The sequence below is a fragment of the Bison bison genome, unplaced genomic scaffold, assembly GCF_000754665.1.
Source record: "Bison bison bison isolate TAMUID 2011002044 unplaced genomic scaffold, Bison_UMD1.0 scf7180017847307, whole genome shotgun sequence".
Classification (NCBI taxonomy): domain Eukaryota; kingdom Metazoa; phylum Chordata; class Mammalia; order Artiodactyla; family Bovidae; genus Bison; species Bison bison.
Window position 1 is genome coordinate 6,529 of NW_011477880.1, and position 11,267 is coordinate 17,795.

Sequence of the window (11,267 nt, forward strand, 5' to 3'; positions counted from 1 at the left end):
AAGACTCCTTGCTCCCAGGGCAGGGGACCAAGGTTCCACCTCTGGTCAGGGAACTAAGATCCCACTTGTCACAACTGAGAGTTCACAAGCCACAACTAAAGATTCTGTTATGCCACAGCAAAGACTCAGCACAGCCAAATATAAATAAAATGAATACTTTAAAAAATCATAAGAAAAGAAATTAACTATCTTAAAAGGGACAATTCGGGGTGCTAGTACATTCACAATGTTGTTCAGCCATCATTTGCATCGAGTTTCAAACATGTTCATCTCCCTTGAAAGACACCCTGTATCCACTGAGTAGTCACGGTCCATCCACCCTACCCCCACAACTGCCAGCCCCCGAGGCTACTCTCTGTCTCTATGGACTTAGTTACTGTGCATGTTTCATACTCCATCTCTCCTACAGTACTACTCGCTCTAGGAGTTCCTGAGTCAGCCCGGGTTTACAGAGTGTTCACGGGCATCAACATTTTGGTTCTCAGCTTCACCATCGTCTCTGGCTTCATTAAGGGAGACCTGCACAACTGGAAGCTTACAAATCAGGACTACACATTGACCACAGCTGTATTCACGTATAGGTTAGGAGCATACCCTTGGTCATATTAATGTGTGTGTGTGTGTGTATGTGTAAGGGAGTCAGAGCTGAGAATTTGGCAGGGACTAAAAAGACCAAGGCTGGTGGATCCGGATGGTGGGTTTCCTGGAGTACAGAGCTTGTGGTATTGAGGGAAGAGTCCAGAAGTGATGGCTTAACCCACCTTACCCATATTCTTTCTTGCTTCTTCTCCCACCACAGCTTGGGCCCTCCAGGTGCTGGAGGATTTGTGCCTTTTGACTTTGAGGGGGTTGTCCAAGGAGCAGCTACATGTTTCTATGCATTTGTCGGTTTTGCTGCCATTACCGCTACAGGTAAGGTGGTAACCGTGTGTCCCATCAGGGTTTGGACAGAGTTTGAGCTGCCGTTGGGCATAGAGGTTGGGAGAAGGTTAGCCTGCTTTTGGAGGTCCAAGAGGGAAGGCAATTCTGTGCTTTCACCCCATGGTATTTTCGTGACCTGCTGCTTCTACCCCTTTTGCAGAGAGAGGAGACCTAAAGCCTCAGCGCTCCATCTCCCTGTTCTCACTCCTCATGTGCTTTTTGGCATATTTTGCTGTCTCAGCGGCACTCACCCTCATGGTGCCCTACTACCAGATTCATCACTACAGCCCCTTGCCCAAGGCTTTTCTCCACGTTGGCTGGGGCCCTGCCAGATATGTCGTGGCTGTTGGTGTCCTCTGTGCTCTTACATCCAGGTCAGTGTCACAGGTTTCTCCCCGTCTACTGTCAGATGCTCATGCACCCCAGCCCCTGGGACTGAGAGACAAGAGGGAAAGACATCTTGCTCCAAACTAGGGAGCGCATGCCCTGGTCTCCCCTGCTTCTCCACATCCTCACACGTGTCTCCACTTTCTCTCCCAGCCTCCTGGGTGACATGTTCCCCATGTCTCGGTTAATCTGTGCAATGGCAGAGGATGGGCTCCTTTTCCGGGCACTTGCCAAGGTCTGTGGTCACAAAGAAATCCCTGTCATGGCCATCATGTCTTCTGGAAGCCTTGCAGGTGAATAAAGAAAACTCAATTCTTCTTTGATCCATTTCCCTTAAGTGCAGTTCCCGTGGTTTCTTAATCCCAACCCTGCCGTTTTTGCTCCCCCATTCTAGGGATCATGGCATTACTCTTTGAGTTCAGCGACATTGCAAACCTCATGGCAGTTGCGTCTCTGCTTGCTTACTCCATGGTGTCTTTCTCGGTCCTTGTTCTCAGGTGAGACCCCACTACACCTTGATCGGGGGGCTTGGGGTCATGAGGATGATGGGGAGGTCATCCTGGTCTGTGTCATACTGCCTTCTGATTGTTCAAGAGAAGAAAGAAGTGGAATAGACAATCTTATGTTGTGTGAATAGTGGCTGATGTTAATATTGCCTTTAAACCTCTAATTCAGGTACCAGCCAGACCAGAATTTAAGTAAGAATGAGAAAATGGAAGAAGAAACTGAGATGGAACCTGTAGTTGAAGGAAGTCTTTTGGAATCTGAACCTGAAGCAGGAATCTCAAACATTCTAAAGAGTCTGTGGTTCCCTACCAGCACCACCCCCACCCAGAAATCTGGCCAGATTGTCTCTGGATGTGCCTTCCTGCTTGGTGAGCAGTGGGGTTTCCCTTTATTCATGTTCTGAAATTAACAGGATGGAGTGAGAGTGTGTATTTTGTCAGTTGAGGAGTCTGGGGGATATGATGGCCCTTCCTGATGTTGGTGGTTTCAGGAAGGGGTGTGACCCGAGGTCCTGACGTCTGTCTTCCTGGTCCAGCCTGTTCTCCTCCTCCTTGACCCTTGCAGTTCTCCTGCTGACCATCCTATGCCAGATCCTGGCCCAGTGGCGCAGCTAGGTGTTCTCTGGAGACCCCGGGCTCACAACAGTGGCTGTGCTGCTGCTGCTCATCACTGGGGTCATGGTCATCATCTGGAGGCAGCCCCAGAGCCCCAGTCCTCTTACGTTCAGGGTATGTGACCTATGTGTTCAAACTGTCCACCTTTCGTGAAGCAGGTCTGCATGCTTTGAGGTCTAAACATCCTTTGCTGGACCAGAGAAGAAGAGGAGTTGCTGAAACCTATGGACTCTTCCCTGATCCACACTCAGTGCTTTACAAACCAGGCTCAATAGGCACTGAGCACACAGCCTGAATTGGACTGAACTTGTCCCGTGCACGTTGCATAGGGTCTCCTTTTCAGACGTCTAGGGTGTGTTCAGGGATGAACTGACTCTGCCCACAGGTCCCTGCTCTGCCTGTCCTCCCACTGGTGAGCATCTTTCTGAACATTTACCTGATGATGCAGATGACCTCTGGGACCTGGGCCCTCTTTGGCGTCTGGAATGTGATTGGTGAGTGCCTTTCTGGGGTGAAGAGGCTTCTTGAGTGACTGAACCCAATTCTCTTCTAACCACCTCCCCCCTATACTGTGTCAGATGCCATAATAGGAGGCTTACTAGGCATTCATAAATGAGGAGAGCCCCTGTTTTTCTTCTGTCTCATTTCCCTACTAGGATTTGCCATATACTTTGGATATGGGATCCGACACAGTTGAAGGAGAACACAGCCACAGCCACAGCCACCGACCTCCATCTCCCAGACTCTGGACTAAAACACCCCTAATGATGAAGCATCTTAGCCACAGGAAATAGATGCTGTGTGGAACCCCTCCATATACTGGAGGTATCTGCTGGTTCAAGGTGCACTTTGAGCCTCTATGGACCGTGAAAATGGAAAGCATTTAGTGCCCTATATTTATTGCCAGTGGATGCAATGACTTTGCTATTGTATAATTTTTAAGTAAACGTTTTAAAGCCTAATATGCATACAGAAAATTGCATGATTCATAGGTGTGTAGTAAGATTAATCTTCACAAAGAAAGTACTATGATGTTACTGACAACTAGAGGAAGAAATAAAATATTAGCATAGGCTTCATTGCACGACAGCATGTGGAAGCTTCTGGTTCAGGGATCCAACTGCATTTTCAGGTGGATTCTTTACCCCTGGACTCAGCAGGAAAGTTTATAGTCAGACTTTAAATATGACTTGCGAAGTCTCTTTTAATATGTAGTTGTGATTTCACTCTGATGAAAGTGTTTCCAAAAGTGTTACCTCTTCAAGATCTATAGAGAGGGCTTTCTAAAATTGAATTAAGATTAATTAGGTAAACAGATGTTGTTATTAACAGTAAGCTGTTGCCACACTGGAGTATGGTTTTCTCTGTCTGTTAAGACAACAGTGTTTTCTTGGAGTGCTGCTTTTGATAACAGACTGTGTGAACTCTTTGGGTCTAAGTGATTTGTATTTGCTTTTGAGATCTTTCATTACTTTGGTTGAGAAAATAAGGAGTATTTCACAGTGATCTCTGAAGATTATGGCACATGTAGATAAAGTTCATTCTGCTTCTACAAAACTTAACTTTTATTGTCAGAATTTTGCTACCTTGATATCCTTGTAGCATAGCAACTGAAAGTGAAAGTGTTAGTCTTAGTTTTGTCTGACTTTGAGACCCCATAGACTGTAGCCCGCCAGGTTCCTCTGCCCACGGGATTCTCCAGGCAAGAATACTGGAGTGGGCTGCCATTTCCTTCTCTAGGGGATCTTCCAAACCCAGGGATTGAACATGAGTCTCCTGCATTGCAGGCAGGTTTTTACCATCTGAGCTACCAGTTAAGAACATGGCAACAGTCTACTTCTAATTGAGGGGATTTAAAATGGGTAAACAATGGCTGTTGATTAAACATTCAGGGCTCTGAGACACTGGAGAGGACTGCCTGGCTTTTCCTGGCTCCCTGGCAAATCTCATTTTATATGATGGGTTTAAGCCTTTCCTGGCGGCAGGATTGATGCCTTCACAATGAAAAGAAAATTGTAAAAAAAAAAATCAATGTTTTCCACTTGGGGTATGCTTTCCACAATATCCAGTAGTCAAGGTACTCACCTCACTGGACAAATCATACCAGCCTTAACAAAAACCTAACAAACTTCTTGAAACTCTCACTATCACTGTCATCCTTAATCATCAGTCCAGGTCAACAGAACTAATAGAAAAACTGGACTCAAATGTAACAGAAATTAATTACACAGCGTTAAATGAACTGCTGGGCTTCCCTGGTGGCTCAGATGGTAAGAACCTGTCTTCAATGCAGGAGACTTGAGCTTGATCCCTGGGTCTGGAAGATCCCCTGGAGGAGGAAATGGTACCCCACTCCAGTACTCTTGCCTAGAAAATCACATGGACAGAGGAGCCTGGTAGGCTGCAGTCCATGGGGTCATGAAGAGTCAGACACAACTGAGTGACTTCACTTTCACTTTTCACTTTCATGCATTAGAGAAGGAAATGGCAACCCACTCCAGTGTTCTTGCCTGGAGAATACCAGGGATGGGGGAGCCTGGTGAGCTGCTGTCTATGGGGTAGCACAGAGTCGGACACAACTGAAGCAACTTAGCAGCAGCAGCAGCAGCAGAGTGACTAATACCTACAAATGAAATGCTGAATATGATTATAATTTTATGACTTTTGTCTGACATATTATGATTGTCTTCTAATTACTATTTTTTCAGACATAAAGCAGCTGTTATCCTGAAGCTACATATGATTTACAACACTTCGGTAATTTACACCTATTAAAAAAAAAATAAGCAGGGTGATAATAAAAAAAAAGAAAGAAAAAAAAAAAACATTTTTCTTTTGTCTCAGGCTGGTCGCTTCAGAAATCAGATTATGAACAGCCTTAATGGGTAAATGAAATGGACTATCTTCGGACACGTGCAGGAATTTCAAAATATTTGGGGGATCTCTAGTAGAAAGAAATCCACTTAGCGAAATCTGATGGCAGATCTTTGACTTGGCTTTTTGGCCATGAGAAGTCTTTTGGGAATTTAGAGACTCTTGAGGAGTTATACCAGAGACGGTGTGAAGGAACCTACGTGTTCAATGAACCTGAAATCAGCCATGTCTATGGGTTCAAATCCAGCTCCACTACATACCAGCTTGTCCGATTTTGCACAAAATGCACACCACCTTTGTCTTCCTTTCCTGAACGATACAGGAAAATAGTTATCATTATTCCCTCCTCTCCTTGACAGGTGTGATTATTTAAGAGACTTGGTGGTTAGAGAGCTTGGATCACAGGTTTACGCCAAGGGTCCTGAACCTGAGACCTTCCTGTTTCACTGCTTGCTGAATGAAATGAAAATCTGGTTTGGGTCAAAATGAGATGGAATTTGTAGGGAGGGACAGACTCTAGCACAGCTCTGTCAAAGCATCGAACCAGAGTGGCCTCCCAAGTGAGACAGGAGATACATGGGTCAAGGCTCGGCATTTCTCAACAGCCTCCTGTCTACCTTTCCTGGGGAAGGAGGAGGGTGGGCTCTATGCTGGATATTTACAATCAGCCTCCTGTTCACACTTTAAGACAGAAATAACAGGAAGAGAGTAAATAGCTACACATTGCCTCCTGGGAACACTTTAAGACTATAATTATAGCATGGCTTAACACTGATTAAAAGGTCACGAGGTCACATATTTCCCACGCTTGGGGCAAAGGAGACGCTGCACGTGCACAGAAAGGTTCCTTGGAAGTTAAAAAGAGGGAGTGTCACCCCCTAATAGGAGACGGATGCTAAGGACCTCCTTCATATGGCTCTGGACTAGAATCCATCTTGGAAGAAATGTTGCACAGGAGTTTTAGGGAGGGTCCTAGGGCAGGTCAGGTGTAGAAAAAGAAACCAGATAATTGAATAAAGTCAAACAAACCTGGAGGAGCTGCCCTGTATGAATGATTTACCTGCTTTTTATGGGGCCCCTCCATACTAGGGGGGACGCCCACACCCTTTCTCTCCAGGTGTGTAACTCTGCCTCGCTTCTGTCCTAAATAAACTGTTTCTCTGTGTGTTCCCCTGCTTGTTGTGTCTCTAATAATAAACTGCTTTTGTCATTTTAATTTTTTTAAATGGTGTTTGCCTGTGTGAAAACACATTTTTCAGTGGGGGCAGAAGTCAGGGGAATCTTGTTTCTAGCCTCTAGCCCCTGGTGGATGAGCGGCTGGGCTTGCTGGTTTTCATCCAGGCTTCCCAGGTCCAATTCCTGAGCAGAGAACGTAGACTTTGCTTCAAGCCACCGCTTGCTCAGGGCTGTCTCTCTCTCCCTGAGATCAACCCCACTTGGATTGATTGACAAATGTTTGCCTCTCTTCGCTGACATCTTTCTAAGACAAGAAGTTCTCTCTGGTAGTAGCTCTCTTCCTGACATAGGCACCATAAGATGAATTATTTTGATCAGTTGAGAGAGAGGCAAGGAATTTTTCTTGAGGCTGCAGCCCATAGGGTCTGAATCGCCTTCAGCTCATGGACAGAGGAGCCTGGTGGGCTACAGTCCATACAGTCGCAAAGAGTTGGACACAACTTAGTGACTTAGCATGCACGCACGTACAAGACACTCTACCTACCAAAGTGGCACATTTTAGAGTGACATAGTCTCCTCTGTCTTGCTTCTCTTCAAACAACCCTTCCAGTAACTTTGAAACATATAAAGAGTTTCATTTATGTTTAAGAAACCAAATGTCAGAGATGGAGAACTTGTTCAATGCGTCCTCTTACCACCTGCTCCCCATCACTCCATCACTTCTTGGAATTGCCCTCCTAGGGCCAAGGGCAGGTGGACACTGTTGATGGCTTGCTGTGTTGTTTTCTCAGCAGATCGGAGCCTCAACTGGGTCTAGAATGCAGTGTCAGGATGTTCACTAGTTTGGTCAGAAGCTGGTTCACCGGTTGCAGCTGGAGCCCAGGGAGGGGTCTGAGAGGCGTGTGGCCTGATGTCTGAACACTCTGGACCTTGTGGCCTTGGGTGTGGGCAGCAGCCTGGGAGCTGGCGTGTACATCGTGGCTGGTGCCGCGGCCACATACACAGCTGGGCCGGCGATCAGCATCTGCTTCTTGATGGCCGCCCTGTCATCTCTGTTGTCTGGGCTCTGCTATGTGGAGCTGGTGGCCCGGGTACCACATTCCGGTTCTGTGTATCTCTACAATTATGTCACCACGGGTCAGCTATGTGCCTTCATCACTAGCTGGAACCTCATCCTGTCCTAAGTTGTTGATGAGAGGATGGGGGGTGGGGGGAGGTGTGGGGCTTAAGATCAGGAAGCGAGATTGAGGGGGGTCTTGGTTCATTCATAGGTACTTTGTTATTGGACTTGCAGGGGGAAGGGGATAATAGCGGCAGGAAAACCCCACGACTTCGTTCTACTCAGCTCTATCCTGTTTTCCTTTAATGATGGACCACGAACCCAGAAGGAAAGGGAACCTAGGGTGTGGGTGAGAGGGAGGCTTGGCCCACAGCTCATCCTTTCACCATTTTCAAGTCTTTGCTCAGCTGTTGTCTTTGCAGGTTTTTCCTTTAAGACTTCCTTTTCAACCCTCATCTCCCAGTACCCCAGTTTCTATTTCCCTGTGTTCTTTTCTTGCATAATATTTATTTTCACCTAGTATATTGAATAGTTGACCTATTTTGTGAGTTACCTGGGTCTGCTCTTCCCACCCCAAGAAGAGATAACTCTCTGTGGTTAAGTACTTTATCTATTTTTTAAAAAACACATCCTATGTCACATGGTGGGTGCGTGCATGCTAAGGTGATTCAGTTGTGTCCAACTCTTTGAGACTCCATGAACTGTAGCCCACTAGGCTCCTTTGTCCATGGAATTCTCCAGGCAAGAATACTGGAGTGGGTTGTCATGCCCTTCTCCAGGGGTTCTTCCCGACCCAGGGATTGAACTTACTTCTCTTATGTCTCCTGCATTGGCAGGTGAGTTTTTTTTTACCACTAGTTCCCCTTGGGAAGCCCATGCCACATGGTAGGGGATCAGGTAGTTTTGTGAATGAATATTCTTTCTGCTTCTGCAGCCGCTTCCTGTGTGTCCAAGGCCTGCAGCATCGCCTTTGACAGTCTGATTGGGAACCACATCTCTCAGGCATTACAGGGAACTTTCTCTCCATATGTGCCCTCTTTCCTGGCCACATTCCTAGACTTTGTGCCTTCCTGCTTGGTGAGCAGTGGGATTTCCTTTAGTCATATTCTGAAACTGACAGGATAGGGTAGGAGTGTATATTTTGTCAGTTGAGAAGTCTTGGAGATACGATGTCCCTTTCTGATGTGGGCAGCCTGGGGAGGGGTGTGACCTGAGGTCCTGACGTCTTTGGCTTCTGCAGTCCAGCCTGTTCTCCTCCACCTTGATCCTTGCAGTTCCCCTGCTGACCATCCTGAGTGTGATCTTGGCCCAGTGGCCCAGCCAGGTGTTCTCTGGAGACCCCGTGTTCACAACAGTGGCTGTGCTGCTGCTGCTGCTCATCACTGGGGTGACGGTCATCATCTGGAGGCAGCCCCAGAGCCCCAGTCCTCTTCACTTCAAGATAGGTGAACTTACGTGCCCAGAGTGTCCACCTTGAGTGAATGAAGTTGTGTGCTTTGAGGTCTAAACATCCTTCGCTGGACCAGGAAAGAGGGGGAATTGCTGAAACCAGTGGACCCTTCCCTGATCTACACTCAGTGCTTTGCATACACTGGCTGAGTAGGCACCGAATGCCCAGCTGGAACAGGACTGGAGTCTCTCTGCCCACATGTGGGTCAGGGTCTCCCTTTCAGATGTCTGGGCTGTGTCAAGGGATGAACTGACTCTGCCCACAGGTCCCTGCTCTGCCTGTCCTCCTACTGGTCAGCATCTTCGTGAATGTTTACCTGATGATGCAGACGACCTCTGGGACCTGGGCCCTGTTTGGCATCTGGAATGCCATTGGTAAGTAGCTTTCTGGGATAAAGAGGCCTCTTGAGTGACTGAATCCAACCCTCTTCCTACCACCTCTCCCCATCACTGTGTCAGATGCCGTAACGGAGGCCTGTTGGGCACTTGAGAGTGCGGAGAGTGCCTGCTTTTCCTCCTCACTGTCTCATCTCCCTACTAGGACTTGCCATATACTTTGGATACGGGATCTGACACAGCTTGGAGGAGAACAATGAGCCATAGCCACCAGCCTCCACCTCCCAGACTCTTGACAAAAACACCCCTAGTGATGAATGGTCTTAACCACAGGAAACAGCTGCTGTGTGGAGTCCCTCCATGCACTGGAGGACCTGCAGGTTCACAGGGCACTTTGAGCTTCTGTGAGGTGTGAAGGTGAAATGCATTTAGGGACCTATATTTATTTAAGGTCGTTTGTCAGGACAAACGACCTTAAAGTTGTCTAATTTTTTAAGTTCTCTTTTCAAAGGGTAACATACATAGAAAATAGCGTCTGCTTCGTAAAGTGTGCAGCAAGATGACATTTCACACAGAATGTACAACAAAGTAGTCAGCAACTGGAGGAAGAAATAAAATATCCACCTGCATCCCCGAAGCTCTTCCTCGGGACTTCGCTGGGGGCTCAGGGGTTGGGAATCGGCCTGCCAGCACAGAGGATACTGGTTCGATCTGTGGTTCGGGAGAATTCCACTTGCTGCGGGCAGCTGAGCCCACGCACCGCAGCTCCTGAGCCCACGAAGCCCATGGCCCAGGCTCCGCAACAAGAGAAGCTGCCGCACTGAGCAGCCCGTGCCCGCAGCCAGAGCAGCACCCAGGGGCAGCGGCAAAGACCCGGCATAACCAACCATAAACAAATGTTACAGAGGCTCTTCCTTGGGGCTGTCTCCGGCAAACACACAAATATCACCACAGGGGTAGGAAAGGCAGCTAACTACATATTGTGTCCAGTGCCGCACTTGAAAAACTAGGACACAAACAAATCGGAAGTAAAGGGAAGGGAACAGATACCTTTTGCAAACAGTGGTACAAGGAACCTGGGCAGCTATATTCCTATCAAATGAAGCAGACTTTAGGAAGAGGAGAAAAACAACAGATAAAGTGGCTCATTTCATCAAGATAGAAAGAAATGATCAATTTTCCTTTTCCCCCCAGATTTATTGGGACATAATGTAACTTTGGGGAAATGTTTGTTTTTCTTCAGTTTTCTGTTACAAACTCTTAGTTACATATTAGAGTTGATGAAGGAAAGTTCTTAATTTAAAAAGAAAAAACCTGCATTGTCAGAGGTGTGGGAAAGAAGTGGTGAGTAATGGTTGGTTGACAAATTGATACAACTGAGTGCAACTGAAAGATAGGAGGCAAAACTGGATAGACATGATAAAGAGTTATTGCAGAACAAGGTGCTTGAAATTGAGATTATGGACCTTCAGGATATTGATGATAATGAAGTAGAGGCTTGTTTGTGGGAATGAACAACTGCAGTAGAGTGAAGGAGGGATGGACGTCAAGAAACTGAGAAACAAGTTATTAGATGAATTAAAATACAGATGCAGTAGGATGAAGTGGTTTCCTTATAACTTTTGAAACATTTCCTTGCACACACAGGTGGTTTCCTTTTTTAATTTTAGTCATTTTAATTACATGTATTAATCACAACTCTTAGCCCTTAGAAACTTTCAGTTCAGTTCCGTTCAGTCACTCAGTCGTGTCCGACTCTTTGCGACCACATGAATCGCAGCACGCCAGGCCTCCCTGTCCATCACCAACTCCCGGAGTTCACTCAGACTCATGTCCATTGAGTCAGTGATGCCATCCAGCCATCTCATCCTCTGTCGTCCCCTTCTCCTCCTGCCCCCAATCCCTCCCAGCATCAGAGTCTTTTCCAATGAGTCAACTCTTCA

The 11,267-nt window shown here is 46.8% G+C and overlaps 1 protein-coding gene across 3 annotated transcripts; it reads left to right on the top strand.

Annotated features, from left to right (window-relative positions):
* Positions 1–211: 211 nt before the first annotated feature.
* On the top strand, positions 212–6,499 carry LOC104990577 (cationic amino acid transporter 3-like). 3 transcript variants are annotated; one of them, XR_825529.1, is made up of 9 exons: positions 212–581; positions 800–912; positions 1,082–1,295; positions 1,462–1,601; positions 1,703–1,805; positions 1,984–2,183; positions 2,815–2,923; positions 3,086–3,254; positions 5,138–6,499. XR_825529.1 is itself a non-coding variant. In XM_010842728.1 (8 exons), the coding sequence occupies exons 1-8, from the start codon at positions 364–366 to the stop codon at positions 3,192–3,194; spliced, it is 1,206 nt and encodes a 401-aa protein (XP_010841030.1). In that variant the 5' UTR covers positions 212–363; the 3' UTR covers positions 3,195–4,016. The 3 variants fall into 3 exon arrangements, 2 of the variants coding, with proteins under 2 accessions (XP_010841030.1, XP_010841042.1); XM_010842728.1 differs by lacking the exon at positions 5,138–6,499 and having other exon boundaries at positions 3,086–4,016; XM_010842740.1 differs by lacking the exons at positions 3,086–3,254; positions 5,138–6,499 and having other exon boundaries at positions 2,588–2,882.
* Positions 6,500–11,267: the final 4,768 nt, after the last annotated feature.

Excerpts from the sequence above, each read along its gene's own strand:
- LOC104990577 (XM_010842728.1), top strand. The coding sequence starts at position 364 with ATGGACTTAGTTACTGTGCATGTTTCATACTCCATCTCTCCTACAGTA. Across the intron at positions 1,602-1,702 it reads GTCTTCTGGAAGCCTTGCAG|GGATCATGGCATTACTCTTT; the intron begins GTGAATAAAGAA and ends CCCCCATTCTAG. Across the intron at positions 1,806-1,983 it reads TTCTCGGTCCTTGTTCTCAG|GTACCAGCCAGACCAGAATT; the intron begins GTGAGACCCCAC and ends CCTCTAATTCAG.